We start from the raw sequence: 26,764 nt of genomic DNA, 5'->3' as shown, positions 1-26,764 counted from the left end.
GACGGTTCAACCAGGGACCATTCATAGAGGAGGCCAAGTACCAGAACTGAGTGCCTAGCTTTAGGTGTTTTTCGTTCGAAATGTGAGAATACAGGGATAGCTTCGTAGGATTTTGCTAATAGAGGGATTCTCTTTTTGTTTGTATTAAGAGATTATCTCTGGAACTTCCCACAGACATAGGCTGAACTCCCGGGTGACCCTAGCCCTGTAATAAGTTCTTACAGCAGGATTGCCTAGGCCTTGTGAACTCTTGGAAAGTGTAATGGAGGTTTTGCTGGAGATATCACATTTAGGTCACAGGGGTTCAGCTGGTCTTTGGCTGCTATGCCGAGCAGTTTTATGGGAATAGTTGTATAATGCTAACATCTGTAGGCTGAGAGCTTGACGAAGACATCACCCAGATTGCCTCGGAAAGCTGCTTGCTTTGGGAGCTCATTCTTTATGGGTCAAATATATGCCCCCCTCTTCCCCCTTGCCTCTACACGGTCACCCAGCCTTCCCACTTCCATCTGCAGTGGTGGAAGAGCTCTGTGCGTGTTTGCTTGTCACCTTGCACTGTGCATTTTTGGCAATTTAGGAGGCCAAGCAAAGGCCCTTGGCTTTTGAACTTTTCTGCTTTCTTAGTGTTTCCCCATGAGATAAGATGTTAAAGGGCTAGAGGATTTCTCTTTAAAGATTTCTGGTGAGGAGATAGGGAACTGACTGATACTCACATGCCTGCTGCCTCAGCAACTTCAAGTCCATATTTCTCCTTTCCCATGAAGCCTCTCTTGCCCGTTTTGTTTAAAATCACAGCCTGTTCCAACACCTTATACTAAATCCCCTTTGCTCTGGTTTGTCTCCCCTAGAAATGATTACTCCTGGACATGCAGTATTCTTTACCACTTACTGTGTTCATCGTCTGCCTCCATTGTCTGCCGTAACATAGACTCCTCAAGGGCAAGGATTTCTAGCTGTTTTATTCACTGTGTATCCGAAGAGCCTAGAATGCTGCCTGGTGTGTAGTTAAGTCTTGACACAGAGTCCTTGTAAGAATGAGCTAACAGCCCAGCAAAAGGAGAGATGATGTAGTGTCATGGTGAAAAGCTTGAGCTTTGGAGTCAAATGATCCTGGATTTGAACCCCAGCTTTGCGACTTACCAGCTCTATGTCTTCAGAAAGTGATTTAAACTCTCTGAGTCTCAATTTTCTCATCTGTAAAGTAAGAATTGTAGCACTAACCTTGGAGGTTTGTTGTAAAGATCAGAAGGGAGAAAGAGGCAACATGACTTGATGGTTATGAGGCAAGGCTTTGCATTCCTGTAGATCTGGAGTCTGGGCTTTACCTTCAAGTTCTGGCTCTCCCAGTACCTTGTGCAATTTTTATACAAACTCTCTAAGCCCGCCTTCTTCACATGTCAAATGGATATAATACCCTGGCCTATCTCATAGGATACTGGTAAGAAGCTAATTCATATGAAGCTCATAGCAAGGGATCCATTAACTTGAGCGGGTTGGAGGATGGTGATAATGATGTTTGTAAAGTTAGCCTCATTACTTGCACAAAGTAACTACTCAATAAATGGTAGGTTTGAGAAAAGAGCATGCTTGTAGAACCTTGGAACTCTCCTAAATTGATATGGCCATTTTCTTTGCATTCCCCTTCTTCAGGGAGAGTAAAGCAAATGCTTATTATCTTTGTAATGTACTTGTTTCAACTTAAAGTGGAACAGCGAACATTTTTTATGTGCCATAGCCCCTTCTTTGATCTGTAATCAATTCTATTTGGATTTCAGGGGTTATTTTTGAATTTTCCTTTTGAGTTGCCACAGGGGCTGTGCTCCACCCAGTGACCTTCAGGGGGACTTCATATAACTTGGGTGTTGAGTCAGCACATTCGCAGCCAATGGAATTGGCTCCAGCAGCCATGGGTTTGGGAGATTGTGCTGTTTCCAGGGTTCCATCAGCTTCCGCCTGCTTTTATGAGAGATGCTTCCTCCCACCTCTAATCCTCACTTGCAGTATGAGTCTCAGCAAGACACTTCACATCATCCAAACCCTTTAACTGTATGGTTCCTATGGAAATCCATGCTTTGTCTTGCCATGTGACCCTGGCCAGATTATTCAACCTCACTGTGTTTTATTCTCCACTGTTGTAAATTAATAATGGAAATAAAAACAGAATGTTTTCACACCGCAGGGTTTTGTGAGGACTGAATGAGTTATTCTGTGTAGTAGTAGTCACTCAGTCATGTCTGACTCTTCACAACCCCATGGACTGTAGCCTGCCAGGCTCCTCTGTCCATGGAATTCTCCAGGCAAGATTACTAGAGTGGGTAGCCCTTCCCATCTCCAGGGGATCTTCCCAATTCAGGGGTCAAACCCAGGTCTCCCACATTGCAGGCAGATTCTTTACTATTTGAGCCACCAGGGAAGCCAAGAATACTGGAGTGGGTAGCCTTCTCCTTTCTCCAGGGCATCTTCCAGACCCAGGAATCAAACCAGGGCCTCCTACATTGCAGGCAGATTCTTTACCAGCTGAACTACCAGGAAAGCCCTATTAGGGCATTTTGAAAGTACTCAGTAATGTTTATTATTATGTTTTTTATAAAAATTGAAATATTCTACTACTAGATCTATGAACATTTCCTGTATTTAGAAATATCTTGGTACTTCAGCTTCTGCTCACAGTGCCCTGTGGGGTCCTGGAAGTGCATGGTGAAGAATATCTTTGCTTGAAAGAGCCACACTTGTCCACTGCATCTTCCCGGAGATGGTCAGACACAGTTGCCTCTCCACTGTTTAGTGTTATGTAGGCAAATAATAGGGATTCACTGGGTTGTTGTGAAAGTGCTCAGGGTCCTGTGATGAGAGGACACTGCAGCCCGGGCAGCTTCTGAGGAGGAGGCTGCTGGCCAAAGTCAGGCAGTTTGGCAAGGTGGGCTTTATCTGGTGATCTGGCCTTGGCCCACGTTTTGACCCAGGGCTTGTCACACTCAGGAGGACCTGGCCTGTTCTTGGTCCCAGAGCTCAGAGGGACCGAACTAGGAAAGTAGAATGCCAAATTATTCCTTTTGTGATGAAAAAGAAAGCTGTTCTATGCATTGAAGAGCCACGCCTGTCTAGCTAGCATGTTTCCCCTTTAAAGCAAATTATAAATGAGAAATCGAGTTATTGGCAGATTCCTTGGTAAGTATGAAATTGATCAAGGGATTAAGTGATTCAGAGGGTTATGGTATCAGGAGCCGTTAGCCTGCTGCGACCGTCCCCACAGTCCTGCCCTCCTTGTCAAGTGATCTATGCTCATGGAGAAGGGAGGGGTCCCACATACCAGGGGCCTGACAGCTTTAGTTGGGTTTGGAATCAGTACTGCTACTGTTTGTTTCTCTGACTATCCTTTAAAAAAAAATGAAGTATTGTTTCTTTACAATGTTTTATTACTTTCAAGTGTATAGCAAAGTGATTCAGTAATACACACACACATACAAAATACTTCTATATGTATGTATATTTTCTTTTCCATTATAGGTTAATCTAAGATATTGAGTTTGGTTCAGTACAGTAGGTCTTTGTTTATCTATTTTATATATAATAGTTTGTATCTGCTGATCACAAACTCCTAATTTCTCTCTTTCCCACCACCTCCCATGATCCCCTTTGGTAACTATAAATTTATGTCTGTGAGTCAATTTATGTTTTGTAAATAAGTTCATTTACATCCTTTTTTTTTAAGATTCTACATATAAGTGATATCATAGGAAATTTGTCTTCCTCTGTTTGACTTACTTCACTTAGGATGATAATCTCTAAATCCATTTATGTTGCTGCAAATTGCATTATTTCATTCTTTTTATGGCTGAATAGTATTTCATTGAATATATTCCTCTTTTACTGTGTGTGAAGCAACACTTACGTTGCTTCCTTGTCTTGGCTATTGTAAATTGTGCTGCCATGAACATTGGGGTGCATGCGTCTTTTTGAATTAGAGTCTTTTCCAGATATATACCCAGGAGTGGGATTGCTGGATCGTATGTTTTATTTATAATTTTTAAAGGAAACTTCATACTGTTCTCCATAGTGGCTGTACCAGTTTGCCTTTCCACCAGCAGTAGAAGGGGTTGCCTTCTCTCCACACCCACTCCAGCGTGTATTTTTTGTAGGCTTTTTGATGATGGTCACTGTGACTGGTGTGAAGTGATACCACATTGTAGTTTTGACTTGCATTTCTTTAATAATTAGCAATGTTGAGCATCTTTCCATGTGCCTGTTGGCCATCTGTATATCTTTAGAGAAATGACTGTTTAGGTCCTCTGCCTCTCACTATCCTTTATATTAATTTTTGGCTGACAAACATCCTCCCCACATCATTCTGATGTATGTTTTAATTTACATTTTGTCTTTCATCGGAGTGAAACATATATTGTTTTATAAATCTAATAATCATATAATAATATAATACTTATATCAAAAAACAGCATGTCTACTTCTCCCCTTTGATTCTTTCTTTCTGGAAGCAGGGACTTTCAAATCATTATAGCATAATTGTGTTTCATTCTTTCCTTGCTGATTCTGCTAGTTACTCCCACATTTCTAAATTGTGTATACAAATTACTATTTTTGTTTTTCCTATTGAAGATGACATCTGTGGAAATGACCACTGAAAACTTATTTTCTCTTCCTTCTTGTATGGTTATATCTTATATATTTAGTTAAAATCATATTTAACACTTACATTATTGTGCCAATGTAAGTATCCATGGTGAGCTTCTAAAATGTACCATTATTATGTTTCCTTCCTTCCTCTCTTGTATGTATTTTTAATTTTGTCTCTGGAACATATTTCTCCATCCACCCTTTCTCTTTAAATTGATAAGGGCATTTGAAACCATAACTTCTATGCTTGTACCACACCTAATAAAATGAACAATTCATTAAATCCTGTAATACCCAGCCCATATTCAAATGCCCCAATTGCCTCGACAATGTCCTTTTATAGTTGTTTACTTTGAATAAAGATCTAAATAAGGTCCACAAATTGTATTTGGTTGTTACATTCCCTTTCTTTTAATCTGTGACACCCCCTGCAGCTTTATTTGTGACATTGATTCATTGATCAATTGAATGTAGAGTGCCATATTTTCTAGTGATTGGCTGATGGTTTTGTCATGGTGTGATTTAACTTGTTCTTCCATATCCTGTAAACTAGTGGTTATTAGATTAGGGTTTGGATTTTTTAGGCAAAATATTGTATAGGTGGTGCTATGTACTTGCAGTTTTATTGTCATAAAGGAATAATGTCTGGTTATACCACCTGTAATGATGATTAAATTGATCAGTGGATTCAGAGGATGATAGTCTCATCAGTCTATTGCTAACTTCCCTATCAGCTTTTGACCCTATGGTTACCTAATGACCATCTCCTGAAGATTATTGCCTAGATCCACTATTTTACGGAGCACATAGCCTGTCTTCTTATTCTGCGTTGAGCCAATAAGTGCTGATTACGTAGTTTACCCCCAGAGGGTCATTTTATTTTCCTTATTCCCAAGTCTAGGTTGGGGTCAAGGGGACTTCTGTGTGACTCACATGTACTACTAAATAACTGACTAAGTTTACATGAAATCAATATGCTTATATGTTATATTGATTAACATTTTTATTTGAACCATAGTTGAGCTTTGCTGTTGGCTTAGAGAACATAAACAGAAAAGTGGAAACGTTTGTCAGTCATGTTGAAATGCAACTGGCAGGAAAAAAATAGATTGTTTTAAGAAGTGGAATAAATCAGAGGACTCTGCTTTGGCTCATAATGCCTTCTTTCTCCAGGGTAGGAAAACTCTGAAATCTAATGGGGTCTCTTCTGCTCGTGAGGGAATTGAAGGGAAACTACCAGAATGGTCTCCGATACAGTCACTTGAGGACTTTTGGGTTGTTGTTTTGTTTTAGTTTTCACTCTGCTAGTTTGCTAAGAAGTCTTTCATAAAGATTTTTCCTAAACCCTGTTGCATATGAATTAGGGCTTTTCCTTTCCTCTGTAATGGGGCCTGATACCCTTTGATGTGTTCTAGCAGAATTTAGCTTCTAAATACAGTTTGAAACTTAGCTCTACAGTTTGAAACACACACACATGTGCCCTTGCCCCTCCCTCCCTCCCTCCCTCCCTCCCTCTCTCTCTCTCTCTCCCTCTCTCTCTCTCTCTCCCCTGCAGTGTTTGTTTTTTCACTGCAAGAACCTTTCCTGTAGGAACTAACTTCCATGGCAGGATGGTACTGTGGAGACCCCATCTCCTTCCTGAAAGGTCAGGATGTGCAGGCGTGAGAAGTTGTATGAAGAAGGGAAGTTTTCCCCAGTGTCTCTTAGCTGGGAGATCTGTTTCCATTTTTTTCAAGTATCTCCTTTTAAAGACAGATACATCCCTGATATAAATGTCTGTTCTGTTACTGTAAAGAGATGCAGATTGATTACCTTTTGAGTGACTCCTAGTATTCCAGTTTAAGGCTCTTCTCTGAAATATGCTGCAGATCCAAATTCTTACAATACTGGGGCCTCTTTTGCCATTTGGAATGACCTTTCACATAACTTTCAATGACCAAATGATGCCTATCTTTCAAGGCCCAGATCAAATGACACTTTCCCTGAGTCCCCCAGTGAGAAGTCATGTCACCCCATCTTCTAGACTCCTGCATGACAAGAATTATTTATTTGCTCCCTTTCATTCTAGTTTGCTCATCTACTCATATTACTGCCCCTTTTTAACAGGAAAATAGCAGTCTTATTTTTTTGTTCTGACCATAGTATTTAATAACCAATTTATTAACATTTTAAATTTTAATAATTAATAAATTGCTTGAGTAATATTATTTTGTCAGACATTCAGTTTATATTTCAGCTATGCTTCAGATATCTGTGGGGGAAATCTGTCAGTCAGATGTAGAGCCAGATTTTCTATTTCAGAAGAGGGAGGGAAAGAATGTATAGAGAATTAACGTGGAACTTGAAGATTCAAGACCCAGCTGTACCACTTCAGTGTCATTGTTTTAGAGCAACAGGTTAGATTCATCACTAGGGGCCCTATCCTGAGAAGGCAATGGCACCCCACTCCAGTACTCTTGCCTGGAGAGTCCCATGGACGGAGGAGCCTGGTAGGCTGCAGTCCATGGGGTCGCTAAGAGTCGGACACGACTGAGCGACTTCACTTTCACTTTTCACTTTCATGCCTTGGAGAAGGAAATGGCAACCCACTCCAGTGTTCTTGCCTGGAGAATCCCAGGGATGGGGGAGCCTGGTGGGCTGCACACAGGTCACATGTGTCTATGGGGTCACACAGAGTCGGACACGACTGAAGCAACTTGGCAGCAGCAGCAGCAGCAGTAAGGGCCCTATCTGGTAACATGAAGATCTTCAGCCAAAGTCACTTAAGACTTATTTAAAATTTAGTTCTTTAGAGAGAGCTGTACAGATTTCCGAGCAGTGGTAGATGGTACAGGGATGGGGTCTTGGGCTCTTAAAGCCCAGCAAGGTAGTGCAGGCAGGGAAAGGAAGTCTGGGAGGGGTCCCACTCTTGCTGTACTAGGAAGGATGAGTGTACAAAGGCTGTGGGGTACCTAGGAGAGAGAGCAGATCATGAGGCCTGGAGTGGAAAGCTATGATTATATACTTTATTATTTAACATCCTTTCAGTCTTGCCCTGGACCTACCTAGTCCCAGATATGGCTTTCTCTCGCTTCTTATTTCCTCTGTCCTCTCTTGGGAACTCCTTGGCTGAATTATGAATGGGATCACTTTGATAAACTATAATAGCACTTATAATGAGCCTTATATTAGTAATGGAGGACTACCCTCAGACAGGCCATATAAGTTCTAACACTGTATAGATAGTCATCTCTGTAGAGAAGTGAAGTAAAGCCAAGATCCCATGTACTGGACTTCACAACTCCACAAGCAGCTCATATTTGTTTCAGAAAGACCTGAGACCCAGCTTTTTCATGGTTGCTATTTCTTTACCATCAATCTGCCTCTCTGCAAGCTACTCTCCCCATTAGGATCAAAGAATGTAAAGAACATGGGATCTGAAGTCTTCTGACTGGGTTTGGGTCCATTTATATGCTGTAAACTATAGGCTACTCACTTTTCCTGATGTAATACCTGCCTTATCACTAGGTGGTAAGGAGATTTAGATGCGATATTACAAAGAATTCTTCCGCATTAACGAGTTATCATATTTCAAAAGGTACGTCTTTCCAAGGGTAAGAATCGAAGTCATGTTATGGTCCAATGCCACTTCTTTTTATTGGCGTGAGCAATTACCTACAGCTCTTGGCACCTTTGCTTTCCTCTCCTGTGAAATGGGCAAGAATATTCGTTGTCCAGAGACGGAACTTATCTGGAGTAGAAAATGTGCAAGGTAGACTTAGGACTGGTGAGTTACCATTATGCTAGTTCTAATACCACCAATTTCATTTCTTCCAGCAGGATTTAGAATGCCACAGTAGTCTTCTCGGTGCCATGCTTGAACCTGGTATATCTGGTTGAAAGAGTGATTTGGGGCAGCTGCTTGCTATGAGCTAGGCACATTATTCAGCTTCCCTGGTGGCTCAGATGGTAAAGAATCTACCTGCAATGCAGGAGACCTGACTTTGATCCCTGGATTGGGAAGATCCCCTGGAAAAGGGCATGTCAACCCACTCCAGTATTCTTGCCTGGAGAATCCCATGGACAGAGAAGCCTGGCAAGGTACAGCCCATGGGGTCTCAAAGAATCAGACATGACTGGGCGACTAAGCACACAGGCACATTATTAAATATGTTTATCCTCAAAGTAGAAGAATAATATCATCTACCTCATAAGATTGCAAAGAGGACTGAGGAGCTTATGTAAATAGGGTGCTGAGTGGGGTATTTGGCACCCAGTGGGGACACAACCCTAGACTATATATTGCTTTTCAGGTTCTACCTTCATCAAATAGCATTTATTAAAAATTCCAAATAAGACATGATACTAGGTGCTTTTACTTAAAATAATAGAGGGCTAAGGGAAGGTCTGGAGAAGGAAATGGCAACCCACTCTAGTGTTCTTGCCTGGAGAATCCCAGGGACCGGGGAGCCTGGTGGGCTGCCGTCTATGGGGTTGCACAGAGTCGGACACGACTAAAGCGACTTAGCAGCAGCAGCAGCAGCAACAAGGGAAGGTCAGGTTAGGTTGAAGGGCGAAGGGAGCCAGTTTGTGTTTGTTTGTTTGTTCTACAATAAACAGTAGTAACATTGCCTCTCCTTCCCCTGGTCCCGAGCCTGCTGAGTCACTGTTCCAGCCTCTTGGCCCCACGATCTCTGGCTGTGTCCATGGAATACAGCAAAACCCACAAGAAACCAGCACTAATAAACGGCAGATCATTTTGAGGGATTTTTGTTTGCGTTCCTGTGCTTGCTCTCCTGGCGAGATAGGAAACCTTTAATAAGACTTTTCCAAAATGATGCTGCATGTGAAATGTGAATTTTTTCCCCCTCTGTTCTCCTAACAAATGACCATTTCATGAGGTTTCTTTTCATATTTTTTCCATCTTCTTTCCTGCTTCTCAGTACATTCTACAAAGAGCTTATTCCTCTGCTGGTTACTGATTGATGGTTCTACTCTGTGTGCCCTTTAATTTTGCAATAAACCAACAAGGAGTTGAGACCACAAACTTAAAGAGGATTGACTTATTTATTTGACTGGATTCACTAGAGCAACAGGCAGATTTAGTCATTTCAGTGTGGTCCTGGGGAGGGCAGGAGGAGTCCATGAGAAGGAACACTCTTGTAAATAACCAGATAGAAGAAAACTTGCTTGTCCTCCCATTCCTGGACACCCGTTCCCAGCAGTGATCCCTTCCAGACCTTCGTGGGAGCAGGAAGTCTTCCACGAGACTTGCCCACAGCTCCAGGATTCTGAATTCACTGGGACTCTGGATAATGTGGAAATGATAGCACTACCCACAGGTCCCATGTCCCTTCTTTTCAGAGAGATCACAGTGCCCCTTAAAGAGTTGCAGGAATATCCACAAACCTGCCAAGGTCACCAGTCTTTCAGACCTAGCCTCTTGATTAGATCACTTCGAAGACCCAGAACAAACCTCTGTCCCTACTACCTCCATCCCAGCTGTGTCTTCACCATAAAACTGGGGCCTCCAGGATTCAGGGGCACTAATACACTTCGTGAATTGATAACAAAACATATTAAGAATTAGTCATTTCTCACTTAGCACCACCATTATATGGAGTCACCAATCTGAAAATAAATGCAAACATCATTTCAAGTAGGAAAATAACAAGCTTCTTGAATGACTCATGTGAATAATCCTCAGTAAACTAAAGAGAACCCTTATAGGGTATTTAAAAACATAAACTCTAATGGAAAAGAATCTGAAAAAATATATGTATTAATATATAACTGAATCACTTTGCTGTACATCAGAAACTAACACAACATTGTCAATCAACTATAATTTTAAAAAAATGAGTAAAAAAAAAAGACCACATAGATATTATTATCATTTAGATTTAAGGATTGCTCCATACCCAGTGCTGCTCTCTAAGAATTGATGTGAAGCTGGAAAGACAAATGCCCAAATGGAATTTGTCCCAGCTGTGAACTGCTCCAGATCTCAATGTTGTTTGCGGCTCCGCCACTTTTAACCAACTAACTGCCTGTTCTTATTCTGCTCTTATGTGGCAGCCTTTCTTCTGAAACTCTTGTCATCGCATTTTAGCAGAAGTGAAAATACTAGCAAAGTGGCTAGAGGCCAAGACAGAAATAGACTCCAGGAGTCTGTGTCCTTTCTCTCGCCATACCTGCTAGAGCATGGTTCCTCCCTGGCCTGAAGACTCAATATTTCCAGCTCTACCAGACAGCAGTCAGTCGACTGCTTTTTTACTGTCACTGAAAGTTTGTCTTATTCTCAAATGTTTGGTACAGTTTTCTTTTACATGTGATTTTGCTTTAAACAGCACAGAACTTGGTCAGTGTTATATCAGCAAATGCCTGGCTCTGAAGAAATTAATCGACAAAGATCCACGAGGCTATGAGTTTTCATGTTGAGAGCCTTTTATGTGGTAGAACCAGCGTAGGCTAGAGGGCCAGACAGATCTGGTTTGAATCCGGCTCTTCCACGTGCTAACTATTTGCTCTCAGAAAATTGCTCAATTTCTCTAAACCTCAGTTTCCTCATCTTCAAAACTGCGATAATAATGTTTACTTTCCTGGGGTATGAGGATGAAATGAGCTAATGTATGTAAAGTACTTGGTACAAGGTCTGATGCATAGGAAGTGCTCAGGAGATGCTAGTTTCCCTGCCTCTCCCTCCCCTCCTTTAGAAACACATAAAACCTCATGGCATTTACACTGAAGGTCGAAAGATAAGAATAACACGGGCGACATAACTAGGAAAAATTCTCATACTGAATTACTTGGTACTGATTCTAGGGTGGGAATGTTCAGAACTGAGAGGTCAGTGTCAGCTAGCATAGTTAGGGAAGAGCTCATGGAAGAGGTAAGATTTAAATTGGCCCCAGAAAGGTGGAAACTTAAAGAAGAATAAAGGGGTTATTTCAGACTGGGGCACTTGGGGTGGGGTCTATAGTCCAAGTGAGTGAACTGTGGAAATATAAAGATAGAATATAGAGGTCACAAGCCTCAGTTGTTTTCACTTGGAAAACTGAAGTGCATAGAATAAAGAGCTAATATTTTTTAGGCACCTGCTAGATATTAGGCACTGTCCTAAGTGCTTTGTATCGAAGTCATTTATCCCCTAATAGGTATGATTGTTATCTCAGTTACAGAGTTGAAGAAAGGCAGAGAAAGCCTAAGTATCTTACCTGAAACTATCCAGCCAGTAGGTGGTAAAACTGAGATGGAAACCCAGGAGGTCTGACCGCCGAGCCCACCCTTCTGACACTCGGCAGCTGCCTGGGTTATTTTTCATCTTCCCTCCCAAGGCAGTGAGGGTCAACTGAGACCATTCTGTGAACAAACTCTGAAAAATCTAAAGTATCATGCTCGTGGAAGATGGCGTGATTGTACTAGCTAGTGATGTCAAGTGTGAGGTGAACAAGATGGTAGAAAAGAACTGAAAGTGATGGAGAATTTCAGGATGGCACACTCACGCGGCAGTGGGCAAGTTCAGCAGCACCGTGTCCCCCCCATCCCCTCTAGCAACACAGACGCCTGACGCCACTTCCTGTTTCCTCCCGGGTCAGTGCTTCAGGTGGCCGTTCCCAAGCCACCAGAGTGGGTATGGGAGACTCGGGCCTACTTGTCATCTGGCATTAAGTGTTTCTGGAAAATCCCATGGGCGGAGGAGCCTGGTAGGCTGCAGTCCATGGGGTCATGAAGAGTCGGACGCGACTGAGCGACTTCACTTTCACTTTTCACTTTCATGCACTGGAGAAGGAAATGGCAACCCACTCCAGTGTTCTTGCCTGGAGAATCCCAGGGATGGGGGAGCCTGGTGGGCTGCCGTCTATGGGGTCGCACAGAGTCGGACACGACTGAAGCGACTTACTGCAGTAGTAGTGACCTGCCAGGATATCCATTTTATGGACCTGTAGCATGTGATCGGTCGTTGGCTTATCAGTGGCCATGATGGAAGATCACCACTACGTGGCATTGCCTTGGAAGGAGGTCTGCTCCTCCTCACCATGTAAATATTTAACCATTTTAATGTATTTATTCTGGGCCTGTTCTTCTTGTGTCTCTCCTGAGTTGACTCTGTTTAATCAAAGTTGATTACTGTTTGCCTTTATTGATATCATGTACTTAAGTATAGACACAGACAGCATTGCTTCAGCTCCCAGCCACAACCCCGCCCTGCACCTTTTGTTTTTAAATAACACCTTACACAATATCCCTTTCTTGAGGATGTCATATAAATAGCTTTTGTTCGAGAGCATATCTGATGAGGCTGCTGCCTTGGAAATTTGTTCCTAGGCAGACCTTTTGACCTCTTTTTGGACAGACAGTGAGTGACCTCTGCTCCCATTTTATGCCACAGATTCCCTCTGGAGATAGAGTTGAATGCACACATCCATTTACTGAGTTTGGAGAGCCCTTGGTTAGCCTGCCATTTGCCTGTGTGAAATAGAGAAACAAGGAGTCAGACCAGTGTTGGCTCATCCTGCTTTGGAGGTTCCTCAGAGGCCCCTCTGGGCTTTAGCCTCTCCCTCCTCTAAGCCACTGTAAGCGTGGTGGGGCCTGGAGAGTAGCCAGGTCAGTGTTTATCAGGCTGGACTCCCCCAAGAACTATATTTTCTGACACCGCCCCCCCACCCAGGGAGCAAGTGACTCAACAGGAGTGTTTTCTTGATCTCAGATGAGTCTAAGGAGGGGAAATCAGTTAATAGCAGCCGTCTGTGATGGACTGATCACAAAACTGTGTCTTTCTAATCCTCTGCAAATCAAAGAGAGGGGAATCCCCAGAGCCCAGGCGTACAAGTGAATAGAAAGCACCACCAAGTAACAAAACACCTAAAAAGGTCAGCAGAAACTCGGGGGGGTGTTGGAAATTCACCTCCCTTGCCTTTCTGTAGGGCTCAGTGGGCAGGAGGGGTGTGGGCGAAGACAACCAAACAAACACCCTGCAAAAGCCACTCGGCCACAGGAAATGTACAGTGGAGGAAGGTTTCTTCCACGTCCGGGAACCCCAGAGTCCTCTGACAGTTGGCCTTGTTCTTTTCCAAGCCCTGGCTTCCGGAGACTCTTTTGCTCCCGTGCTAACTGCAGAACTGCACACCGTCGGTGTGCGCACCATTAGAAGCCGCTGTGAACGCACTGTCGCAGTTCACCAATGGTGCGTGTTGCTTCCTGCAGCGGGCCCCACATCGCTGACAGGATGCCGCCGAGGTTGGGCTGAAGGTGGAAACAGCCAGCCTGCTCTTTGTGGCCTCGTTACAACTGTCGCCCCATCTGAGACCCGGAACCAACACGTGTTAACCTCAGCCCCATTGGGGCCAGTGGAACAGTGAGCCGACCGTGGAACCCGAGCACTTCACGCCTACGTCCACGGCACAATAGCTGCCGGCCCAGGGTTTCCACTACATCCTCTCGTATGTGCACCCCAGGAGAAGTAGGCCAAGGGGAAAGCCGCCCTATGGTGCAGCCCTGTTTGCTCGTGTGTTTATTTTGGCCAAATGGCAGACATGGTACTTACTTCAGTGCATTTTCTCTAAACTCGGTGGTCAAGGCAATGGCTGCAACAGAGTGTAAGCAGTACGTCATCAATCCCTTCGTGATTGACTGGATGTGTATTTGTGCAAGGATGAGAAGGTTCTTTTCTGTTCTTCTGTCTATGTTGCCTCATACTGAGCCAGTATCTTCTTTAGGGACTCCCCTACTAGCTCTACTGTGAAAATCACAGTGAAATCTACAACAGAGATTTCCCCCCACCCCCAGGTCTACTATTGGAGATGTGGATTTTATCAAGATTGAAAATATTCTCAGCATAAACACAGAATTATTTAAAGTTGTCTCCCTTATTCTTTTTTCCCCTCCTCTCTTCCTCAGACTCTGCCAATTGGTTCTATGTAGGATGGATTTCCTAAGGTTAGACATGATGAGAACCAAGGATAGTGGTGAAATATTAAGTACAACACTAATACCGATGTGGTGTTAAACCTTTTTCGTAGTGGGCTGCCATTACAGTCATAATACATTCTTTTCTTCATGTCCTTTACGGACTCACTTTTAGGTGCAGAGAGGTTTGGAGCCTTTCCCAAAATTGCACAGCAGGTTAGCGACAGAGCCAAAACTAAAAGGCAGGCTTCCTAACTCACACAGTAATCTTTTCGTCAAGCCAAAGTTCAGTTTGGTCCTTTTACCACAAATATTTCTAAAGGAAAATCCCCCATAGCCTTTCAGATTTTCCCAGAGAACAGTTGTCACGCAGAACTTCAAGATGGAAATAGCAGGCTGGAATACTAAAACCCTATCAGTTCTTTATTCTAGAGCAGACAGTTGATATTCTCTGGGCTGAAGCTAAAGAAAAATGATTTTTTTTTCCCATAATGGAATGATTTATAATTTTCCAGAGCTTGGCAAAACTAAGCCAGTGAATAGTAAAACCAGATTTGTGATGCTCAAACTCCAAAATATTTGGTCTGACTTTTCCTCAAATATTGGATATCTCCTTTCAAAGCTGGAAGTGATGGGAAGGGAGGGGGTGGGGAATCGTCAGAGGAGAGGCTTGAGTCTGCAAGTATGGCTTTCCAGATCTGCTTTTAGGGGGGCTTACCCTGTTCCCACGCTGTACTCAGAGCACCCCCTCTCTCTTCTTGGCCTTCTCCCTGCCTCCCCCCACCCCCCACAGTCTCCCTCTTACTCTTAGCTCCTATTCAGCAGGCCGGTTGGGGCAGACACTGTCATGGTTGGGAGGCAAGAGGAAAGGATGGTGAAAACCACTCCAGGGCCTTTCTCTCAAGCCTTGGCGATGAAAGGACTCAATGAACCTTAACAATTTCTCACAGGAAAATTCCATCCTCTGTCTCCTTAAGAGCAAGGCATTCAGTAACCCTTAACCGAGTCAGGATGAAAATTCAGGATTTCTGACTGAATCGAGGCCTGTGTTTAGATAGTAAGGCTCCGTCACAGTCATACCTGGCAATTCAGATCATTCTAGATACCAAAAGTAACATTTTTAAAAAGGGTACCTTAAGCAGATAGGTTGTGTTTAATATAAAAATAATAAATACAGGCTTCAAACCGGAGCCCTGGTTTGACAGGGCTCAAACCAGAGGCCTGTCATACTTTTTTCATATTTGGGGAAGGGTTTGGCTATAGTCCCTTTATTTTTCTTAATCAAAGTATAGTTGCTTTATAATACTGTGTTAGTGTATTGACCATGGATTTGCAGAGAGTCAGCCATGACTGAAGCGACTTAGCAGCAGCAGCAGCAGTATTGTATTTCAGGTGTATAGCAAAGTGTGATTTGGTTATACGCGAGTGTGTGTGTGTGTGTGTGTGTGTGTGCATGCGTGCTAAGTCGCTTCAGTCATGTCCAACTCTGCAATGCTATGGACTGTAGCCCACCAGACTCCTCTGTCCACGCGATTTTCCAGGCAAGAGTACTGGAGTGGGTTGCCATGCCCTGCTCCAAGGGATATTCCCAACCCAGTAATCGCGTCTCTTCTGTCTCCTGCATTGGCAGGTGGGTTCTTTACCGCTAGCACCACCTGGGAATCCCTTGGTTATACCCATATATGTATATATCTATATTCTTTTAAAAAACTTCTATGCCATTTTAGTTTAGAGCTTGGTCATTTTGAGAGCGCTAGATATGGCATCAGGCAAGCAGTTTGGGAGCAGAGTTAGTCCTGAAGTCTCTCTTTCTCATCAGCTGATGTCCTTTCTCTGGCTGCCCAGTTTATCCAGGGGGCTGCCTGTTCTTTTGGGATCTGTGAGTATCAGGGCCTTTACTGTACCTAGCTCTTCAGGCATAGTTAAAGTGATCTTGAAACTTCTCTGATTTCTTTTATGTTATAGCAGGTTTCTGGCACAGAATGAGCAGGAGGGCAAAGCTGGTATCCTTATGGGTGTAGAAGCACCCCCAAGATGCCTGAAGTTGCCTGATGATTCCTGTAAACCAGTGTGTGTGTGTGTGTGTGTGTGTGTGTGTTCAGTTGTGTCCGACTCTTTGTGACCCTGTGGACTGTAGCCTGCCAGGTTCCTCTGTCCATGGAATTTTCTGGGTAAGAATACTGGAGTGGGTTGCCATTTCCTACTCCAGGGGATTGTCCCCATTTAGGGACTGAACCTGTATCTTTTGTGTCCCCTGCGTTGGCAGTCGGGTTCTTTACCACCTGAGCCACCAGGGAAGCTCCCTCTAGCCCAGACAACTCCTCAAACTTTGTTGCACCATGAACATGAAGAGCTTTAGTGTTCAAGCCTCCTATGGGTTTTGGAAATGACAAGCCACATACATGCATCTGAAATCACTGAAAGACACTAAAAAAACTGGCAGAATTTGGCCAGGATTGCTTCAAATGCTTAGTCCTTTCATAGAGGCTGAGCTTTACTTGGTTTATGGTTATTTATTAGCATCAGAGTCTGAAAGCACTCTTGCCACAAGATTGGACTTGTTACAGTGTTCAGTTCAGTTCAGTTCGGTCACTCAGTCGTGTCCCATTCTTTGCAACCCCATGATCACAGCAGGCCAACGCCTCCCTGTCCATCACCAACTCCCGGAGTTCACTCAACTCATGTCCATCGAGTCAGTGATGCCATCCAGCCATCTCATCCTCTGTCGTCCTCTTCTCCTCCTGCCCCCAATCCCTCCCAGCATCAGGGTCTTTTCCAATGAGTCAACTCTTCACATGAGGTGGCCAAAGTATTGGAGTTTCAGCTTTAGCATCAGTCCTTCCAATGAACACCCAGGACTGATCTCCTTTAGGATGGACTGGTTGGATCTCCTCACAGTCCAAGGGACTCTCAAGAGTCTTCTCCAACACCACAGTTCAAAAGCATCAATTCTTCTGCGCTCAGCTTTCTTCACAGTCCAACTCTCGCATCCATACATGACCACTGGAAAAACCATAGCCTTGACTAGACAGACCTTTGTTGGCAAAGTAATATCTCTGCTTTTCAATATGCTATCTATGTTGGTCATAACTTTCCTTCCAAGGAGTAAGCGTCTTTTAATTTCATGGCTGCAGTCACCATCTGCAGTGACTTTGAAGCCCAGAAAAATAAAGTCTCTCACTATTTGCATTGTTTCCCCATCTATTTGCCATGAAGTGATGGGACCGGATGCCATGATCTTAGTTTTCTGAATGTTGAGCTTTAAGCCAACTTTTTCACTCTCCTCTTTCACTTTCATCAAGAGGCTTTTTAGTTCCTCTTCACTTTCTGCCATAAGGGTGGTGTCATCTGCATATCTCAGGTTATTGATATTTCTCCCGGCAATCTTGATTCCAGCTTGTGCTTCTTCCAGCCCAGCGTTTCTCATGATGTACTCTGCATATAAGTTAAATAAGCAGGGTGACAATATACAGCCTTGACGAACTCCTTTTCCTATTTGGAACCAGTCAGTGTAGCATTTTCATAATCTTTTAATGTATTTTTAGATGTTGAAACAGGTATAATATCATATGTGAAACGAATCACCAGTCCAGGTTTGATGCATGATACAGGATGCTCGGGGCTGGTGCACTGGGATGACCCAGAGGGATGGGATGGGGAGGGAGGTGGGAGGGGGTTCAGGATGGGGAACACGTGTACACCCATGGTGGATTCATGTTGATGTATGGCAAAACCAATACAATATTGTAAAGTAATTAGCCTCCAATTAAAATAAATAAATTTATATTTTAAAAAATTAAAAAAATAGATGTTAGACACTTTGTTCGTTACTTTTATTAGATCAGATTCTGGTGACCCGGATTCAAGGCCTGGGCCTGTCCATGGCTGTGGGCTGAGAGTTGTTCTTTCTCTTCTCCTCTGCCCAGTCCTGTCTTGGGAGGGAGAGTGGGCAGGGAGGCCTGCAGACCCCCTTTCTTATCTGAACTATTAATCTCAGGCCAGTGACTCTAGTTCAATCTCTGAAAAGAAGGGATTAAAAAGTTTGTCTCTCACCTGCCTGCACAGAAAGCTAAATGAGAGCATGTGCCATATTCTTAGGTCCTTAAAGATATACAACTTATAGATGTTGAGCTATTGTCTTGTTGATCATGAATCTCTCTTCTGCTGACCAAACAAGGCCAGATATCCCATTCCAACTTATTCTACTCCTGGTTGGCCACACAGTCCCTCTTAGTTGCCTCCCAAGAGTCAAATAAAAAGAGCTTCTTTTTCAAAGGCTGGACTTTTAGGCCTGACAATTTCCCACTCTGATTTCTCCAGCACTGTCCCACTCTTTCTTCTCTCCATCACTTTCTAGTACTCAGTGGGCTGGACTATACTGAGTGGCTACTAATGATACTTTTTTTTAACACTTCAGTGTAGGGTGGATCAGGTTAGGTACATACAAGCTACACACATACAGAGGCCCCAAAGGCAGGATTTACTCTGGCCCAGGAGTGGGAGGCATGAGTGGGGTGTAGGTATAGCCTAGATTAGTCTTGTCCTACTGTAGCTGAGGAAAGATGTGCCCACTGAAGGCAGATGGTCCACACTGATGGAGGGTCAGGCTCAATTGGTCAGTGGACTCCAGCTCACCAGTCCCCTGGCGCTGGGGGCTGATGGTTCTTCTGACCAGCTCATCCTACTCCTACCTGCTTTGTTGTTGTTCAGCCTCTCAGTTGTGTCCAACTCTTTGCAACCCCATAGACTGTAGCCCACCAGGCTCCTCTGTCCATGGGATTTTTCAGGCAAGAAGACTGAAGTGGGTTGCTATTTCCTTCTCCAAGGAATCTTCTCAACCGAGAAATCAAACCTACATCTCCTGCCTTGGATTATTTACCACTGAGCCAACTGGGAAGTCCTACCTGCTTATCTCTAGGTATTTCCTTTCATAAGCTACCTTTTTGCTACTTACTGGAAGGGAGTCATGTTTTCGTTTGTCTGTTGGCTGGATTTTCTTCCCCAGGACCTTCTGCCTTCTGACAAAAATGACATTCATTCCCACCTGTCTGCCTTATTAGTTCTTCTTGTCTTTAAATGCTTCATGTTTTTCCATCTCCTTGCTAGCTTATGAGAGAAGTCCTACTCTCTATGAAGGCAGGGGCTATTAGGTTTTTTATAAATCTGTACTCTGAAACTTCTTCCTTAGAGAGCTTCACCATTCCCTTGAATTGAGCTTAGCTGTTCAACTTCAGTACACACAAGGGTTGAATAGGATGCATTTAGAGAAGTTGGGTGATGCAAGGGAAACTTAGAACCCAAGGGCAAACTTATGAAACCCCTTTATTTTGCCTGGGGAGGGGAGCACTAAAAATGAGACTCCAGGTGTACATGACATGATTTGAGAAGTCATTTCCTTTCATGTGTACCTGAAACATCCTATAACCAGCTGTCGTTGCAAGGAAGTTTGGGAGAAATTGATCTCTCCTTATTTAACGCTGAATGGAGTTTAGTTAGTAGTTACCTTATACATTGTATAGGGCTGCCTATTTCTCCCAGTAAGTAGATCATCTTCTCTGGTCTGAAGAGTAGACTTTAAGCTGAATTCCATCTCCTCCTGGCTTCAGATGTAAAGATGTAATCACAACCATCAAAAAAAACCACAAAAAACCTAAAAGCAAAATTTCTCCTTAGTTCAAGAGTCTCACTCTAGCCTTTGGATTTGAAATTGATGGTAGTAGCAGGAAGAGGGAATGTTATATGTTCTCAACTAGTCATATTTTTAGAGAGATGGCAAAAATAGCATGCACTTTCATTTAAATTTTTATTGCTTTTTTAGCATATCACCAACCAATATTTGTTCTTTGTCATCAGTGTACTATATATTGTACAAAAGGGAATCAGACATAGGTTTTCTGTCTCAACAAGCCAGATATAAAGTCAGCAAAAGATAACTAAAGACAATGGTGGAAGTTAACGTTTAAGCATTTCCCACTGGCCAGGCACTATCCTCAGGACTTTATGAGCATTATTCAGTTTAATCTTCAGAACTCTGAATTAAGAATTATACCCAGAGAACTTGTGACACTTGCCCATCATCACACAGTAAGTGGTAGAAGCCAGGATCTGAACTCAGATGTGTCTGACTCCAAACTTCTCAACCTCATCATGTACACAGACAGCACTCTTGCACAAATTCAGTACCAAGTGTGAGAAGGCTTCATCTTTTCAGCAGAGCAAAGCAGCAGGAAAGCCCCTCTGAAGTGTCAGTATCAAAATTCATTTTCTGAAAGCAGATAGTGTTAAGATTCTGTTCATAACATGTAATAGTATTTGATAAGTTATTTTAGGAGTGTCGTTTTCATGACTCCAGGTTGCCTCAGAGGACAGCACATCTATAGGCTTCCACCCAAGTCATGATTATTTGTAATCGATGCTGTTTGGAAAGGTTTCCATTCTATCATTTTGCTGATCACAGGCTTAGCAAATCACAACAATTCAGTAAGAGCACCCTCTCGAGTTTGGTTGTGTATCCCTTCAGCAATTTGGCTTTCAGACTTATAGTAAAAAGGGAGTGGATTATTATCAAAACCATGGAAGCGCTTGTTCTTTTGCCATTGGAGAGTGAAAATGTTTTCTTCTCTGTCTACTCTTTCATTGGAAGTGGTGGTGGGGGTGGGTATCTTTGGAGGCACATCTGTAGTTTGCTTTTAGGCTTGGCAAGGTATCATTTTTATTAGCTACGTATAATAAAAACATCATCTCAGTGCACGTTTCCATTGTAGGACCAGGGAAATAATAATGCAATTGAGAATAAGTGGTCTGAATACCTTAGTAAATGTTTTACTTTTAACTTACTTAGTTTCTTGAGAAGACACACCAAGACTTCCTCTCTTTATTTTCCCCTGGGTACATAGTAACATGCTCTGCATGGTCAGTATTCAGAAACTTTTTTTCTTGTTACTGTATCACTAGTGTTTTAGTCATTTTCACCAAACCATCTTTTAGAAGAATTCCCTAAAAAGTAGAGCTTACATATTTAGCTCTCTCGAAGCTTCACTTTTTTAAAAAGACTATGACAGGCAGATACATTATCTTCTTCATTAGTAGACAAACTATGTAGTACTCTCAGAACAATATCAGTTGGTTGCTGGCTTTGCTTTAAGTAATTACTATCTTTTTCTTACTGAGATTTTTACGTAATTCTTTGCACCTAAAGAAAGTTTAGGACTAAGATTGGCAGAAATGATCAGGTGCTGATCTTGATGTAGAAAATTGTGATTTCATGTTGTTATTAGATCTAATATCTGAAGCATGTGGCATGTGCTTTATTAATAATTTATTAGCCTATATAACACCCTTCTGAAGGAAATAGTAGCAACAACAATGGCTTACATTTACTGGATATATATCATGTGCCAGATACCGTATTTAATACCTTGCATTGGTTATTGATTATCTCATTCGATTCTCATAATGATTCTATAAGATAGGTGTTATTTCATCTATGAATAGATGAAGTTCAAAGATTTAAGTAACTTTCCCAAGGTTCACAGTGTCAGAATTTGAATCCCGTTCTATTGAACTCCAAAGCTCATACCCTATAAAATAAAGAGGAAAATGAACATAATTTCTTACTCTTGCTCCTAAATATGAATATTGTTTCATAAGAGAGCAGGCTATTATTTGACCATTTCCAGACATTTTAATTGAAAAACTTATCATATGTGATTCTTACCCATCCAGATAAAAATGAGCAATACAAAAGAATAGGAGGGAAAAGATTAGCAAGCACTCAGTGGAATACTGCAATATCTGGCAGATACATTATTATGTATTATGATTATTATGTTTTATACATATTATGGCAGATACAATATCTGGCAGATATCTGCAGATCATCGCTGCAGAGAAACTGGGGACTCACACGAGCCTTGTTGACACACAAAGAGCTTGGACAGGCTGTCTTTGCTAATAGAGTACTTCATTTCTTTACCTGACCCTGCCATCCTGCTGCCCTCTCCGCCCCCAATTAAGCTGCCATTGGCATAGGATTTATAACGTGTCATTGGTCCATTCAAGAGACAGCAACAGAGGTGCAGCTGAAAAGCTGGACAATTAAGAATGGAGACGATTTCCATTTCTACTCCAGTCAGGATGGCAACAAAACCATAGCTGACCCTTGGGACAGACCAAGACAGTCTGGCCAGATGCATATTCCAGGCACCAAATGCCTGGTTTTTCAGAAGAGGGACCAAAATGGCTCACCAATGTGTCCATGATGGGAACACCCAAATCTGGGAAACTGATCGTGGCATTAGTCGGGCTGCAGTTTTCCAAAAGAGAATCTGTGTTTTGTTCTTTAGCTTTATAAACAATAGAGTAAATTTTACAAATGAGGATTTTTAAGGAAAAGAATAATTTCTTGATAGAACCACATATTAAAATATTGTGTGGAAATAAACCATGTGAATTAAGTAATTTCAGAGTTCTTTCTAGGAATTTTAAATGTTATGAACTTTATTTTGTATAGGTCAGATTCTATTCATTTGTGTTTTAAATACATAGTGAGACTTCGAATTTCTTTTGTTAGAATTCAACTTGTTTAAGAGAAGAGTGCTAGTCCTTTAGAGATGAGTTTTATTCCAATTTCACAGATTTGGAAAGAAAATTCTGATTTTCACGTTGACAAGGGAAGAAGCCCCAGGCATTCAGATGTTAAATCATTGCCTCTCTTCAGCACTGTGATATTGTATGTTGTGGATATAATCTTAAAAATGATAAAATGTGTACATGTGCATTTTCATTCTCTGGTTGGCCTTGTGTTAATATTATTCAGCTGATACGACAATACCTCTCTGTCGCAATTTGCTCAGCATTTAGAAAGAATTGATAAATAGTTTAAGCTGGAAAAAAAAAGTTAGTCTGTTTCCTGGGTTTTCTGTGATTTGAATGACCTGGAGACTTGGCCAGATATTCTGGCCTCAAGATAAAATTGATGAAAGTCAGAGCTGGGGTTTTCCTACCTGTGTACTTAGCAGTCTTCCCCTAAACCACAGTCTGCCTTTTGATAGCTCTAATAATTAATTTGGTCTTCTCTCTTCTCCCTTCCCTCCACCTTCTCCTTGTCTGTTCACAGGTTATCTTGACGAATCAGATTACAACCCATCTGAGCGGAGCCCTAGCTTCTCAGGCAGACCTGGTGTCTCCAGCTGATGATTTGTCCCTGTCTGAAGGTAAGAGATCTGTCCTAGAGGGGCTGAAACTTGACACTGACACCCAGCCCCACCACCACCTCTCTGCCTCCTGCTGAGAACTGAGACACAGCTAATAGGTGCTGGCCAGTGAACCAAGCCGGAGGCGGGCGACGGAGTCTTGGCCAACTTTCCTGGCCTCTGATTCCTTGTATTTGTAGAATCTCTTATTCTGTCTCTAGCTTGTTCTGTCTCTACAAGTGAACTTCCTTTTTCACTTGAGTGAAGCATCTTCTCAGGCATCTTCACCACCACCTAAGGCCTCCTCTATAGTTTCTTTTGGGTCCTTAGTACAAAAGCTGGTAAACTGCTCAATGACTTTGTTTTTGAGACTGATGCTCCAATGTTGGTTTTACCGCTGGTCCCACAGCAGTTTAACCTTTTTTTTAAACTGGGTCCTTTGGGGCTATCTGAATGTATGCACCAGTATCACGTACTAGAGATGTGGCATTCCCAACCAGTTTTACAGAAAGATTAAGAAAAAACTCTCCATGTGGGTAAATCTGCAAATTTTATCCACCCTCCCATGCTAGCAAAGGTCAGACTGGCTCTGGTTTACGTAGCTAGGGGAATTACAGCACTGAGCCAGTGGGTGGTTTCTAGTTTTATTGAAAGTTCTTACTTGACATTTCTGAGTTCTGCTAGTTGCCTTCTGATTTCTTTTAGGGTAAAAAGCTGTGGGCCTGGGTGGATGAACATAGCTGTTCCAGGCCCCTCTGCACTTTCCATTTTCTGAGAATTATTCATGATGGAATATATGGGACCTCTAGGGCTCCTAACTGCCCAGGTGGTTTTCCATGGATTGGCCTTGGTTTATGGTCCCCCAAATGGCAAGGACTACATCCCTGCTTCTTGGTGGTGTTTTTCAGGATGAAAATGAATTACTTCTAAAAAGCATAAAATGTTCTGTGTACCCTATTTCCACACTCGGTGATGCCTTTCATTCTCCCATCACCTGGGCTAAAAAGCTGAGTCACCACCTATCATCCTTCCCTCCATATACTCCTTTCATCATCAAGTCTACCTGATTTTTTCTTTCCAAACATACCTGTCCCCTCTTATGAGTTATATTGTGAGCAATACACTGACTTACTAAAAACTCACAATTGGATTATTTTAATAAATTCCATAATGACCTTCCCATTTCCAGCCTTTACCACATCACCCACTTCCCCATTTCTGGCTTCCTTTTATTGTGTCATTCTCCTACTCTTGAATCTTGAAATTATTTTAGCCCATTTCCTGAGAATGGGCAAAAATCAACAAGCTGATTTTAAAATATTCAGGAATTCGTGGCTTGTTAGCTTTCAATCAACCAGGGTGGAAGTATTTACACCATGGAAGTCAACACATACTGAAAATCAGGTTTTTTTCTTTCCTTTCGTGTGGATCAGTTTCCCCAAAAATATCCTAGGTTAGGTTGATACTTCTCAATTCTTGGTGGTCTGGCCTCTGGGAAGCTCCTCCAGCAAGTGTGCGCCTTCTGCCGGCTCTCCCGACCCCTGCCTTTGTGCTCTGCGCAGACAGCTTGCCCGTCTAGAACACCATCCCCCTTTTTACTTCTACCTCTTCTTTTCCTCCCAAATCCTCCCACTCCCTCGAGGTGAGGTTTGTTTAAAGACCGCCTCTTCCACAAAACCTCCTTGCCTGTTCCAGGCTGCCTTGGTATCACTTTCTCTTCCTCCTCTGTGGTCCTTCTACCTGGTCACTAAGATAGATCTTTAAAAGATCTTTAAAAATAATTTCACTTTTCATGGTTTCCCTACCAATTGGCAGATATTTTAAGGACACAGGTTTCTCGTATTCTTTTTTTATCCATGTTGTGGATTAAAAACTTTGCTGAGTGACCAGCAAGGTTTTAACCGCAGTGTGTGTGTATGTGTGTGTGTGTGCACGTGTGTGTGCGTGTGTGTGTGTGTGTGTGTGTGTGTGTGTGTGTGTGTGTGCGCATGCTCAGTCGTGTCCAACTCTTTGCGAACCCATGGACTATAGCCCACTAGGCCCCTGTGTCCATGGAATTTTCCGGCAAGAATACTAGAGTGGGTTGCCATTTCCTTCTCCAGGGATCTTCCCAACCCAGGGATGGAACCCGAATCTCTTGCATCTCCTGCACTGGCAGGTGTTTTGTTTACCATTGTACCACCTGGGAAGACCGCCTAGGCACAGAGTGGGCACTAAATAAATGCTGAACCAATACCGTAGTAAATGCTTTGTAACAACGGTTAACCATGGGGATCACCTATGAATGTGACCAAAAATTGTTATTATAATAATTACACACAGACACACACATTTATTCAGTTCCTAGGAGGAGACCACAAGAGAATATCTTGTTTCCTCATTTGAAAACCAATAAGCAAGAGTACTTCTCCCTGTCCTGGCTTCCTGGTTTATCTCAAGCAAAGAGGAGGAGCAAAACAGATACAAAGGAAATTGCTTTGGGGCTCCAGTGTAACCGCTTTAAGAAAATGGTAAAGTCATGTTCATGGCAAAGGGACAGTTACCAGCTTGTTCCGAGACAACTTTTTCTTAACGTGAAACCCAAGGGAGAACGGAAGCAATTGATGTTTTTGGTCTTTTCCTTGCATAGCAAAGCAGATAAAGAGTCTATGGAATTTTTTTCTGAAGTTCTTTACCAGTGAATGAAAAAGATAATAAATTTCTTAGAATATTTATACCTATTCAACTATATCACAGTGTTTATTAATGTTGCTATGATTAAAATGTATAAATCGCTTTGTTGCTGTTGTAAGCATTCATTGTATCGACTTTGCCCTTGTGCTATTATCTCTGTAAGCTTGAGCAGCTCTTTTAATTACTTTGGGCCTCAGTTTTTTTCTGTTAAATGACAGACTGGATGAATATAAGATGGCTGAAGTCTTTTCTGGTTTTAACATTATTAGATTGTGATGTGGGTCTGAAGGTCAGGAGCTTTCACTCATTGATGGGGTTTTAAAATTCTGATTTACAGGGTGGGAAGAGTGACCTTGTCGTCCTAGATTAAGCATAAC

General features: G+C 42.5%; 1 protein-coding gene across 2 annotated transcripts in view; it reads left to right on the top strand.

The window, feature by feature from the left end:
• The window catches only part of RAD51B (RAD51 paralog B), a 620,294-nt gene that overhangs the window by 428,330 nt on the left and 165,200 nt on the right, over positions 1-26,764 (top strand). For both annotated transcript variants that reach the window (XM_070377663.1, XM_005905730.3), the window contains exon 8: positions 23,639-23,735. In XM_070377663.1, coding sequence (XP_070233764.1) covers positions 23,639-23,735 — 97 coding nt within the window. The remainder of the gene's footprint in view (positions 1-23,638; positions 23,736-26,764) is intronic.

This window comes from Bos mutus, chromosome 10, assembly GCF_027580195.1.
Source record: "Bos mutus isolate GX-2022 chromosome 10, NWIPB_WYAK_1.1, whole genome shotgun sequence".
Taxonomy (NCBI): Eukaryota; Metazoa; Chordata; class Mammalia; order Artiodactyla; family Bovidae; genus Bos; species Bos mutus.
Note: the sequence above shows the minus strand (reverse complement) of the source record. Positions and strands in the feature narration are given on the sequence as shown.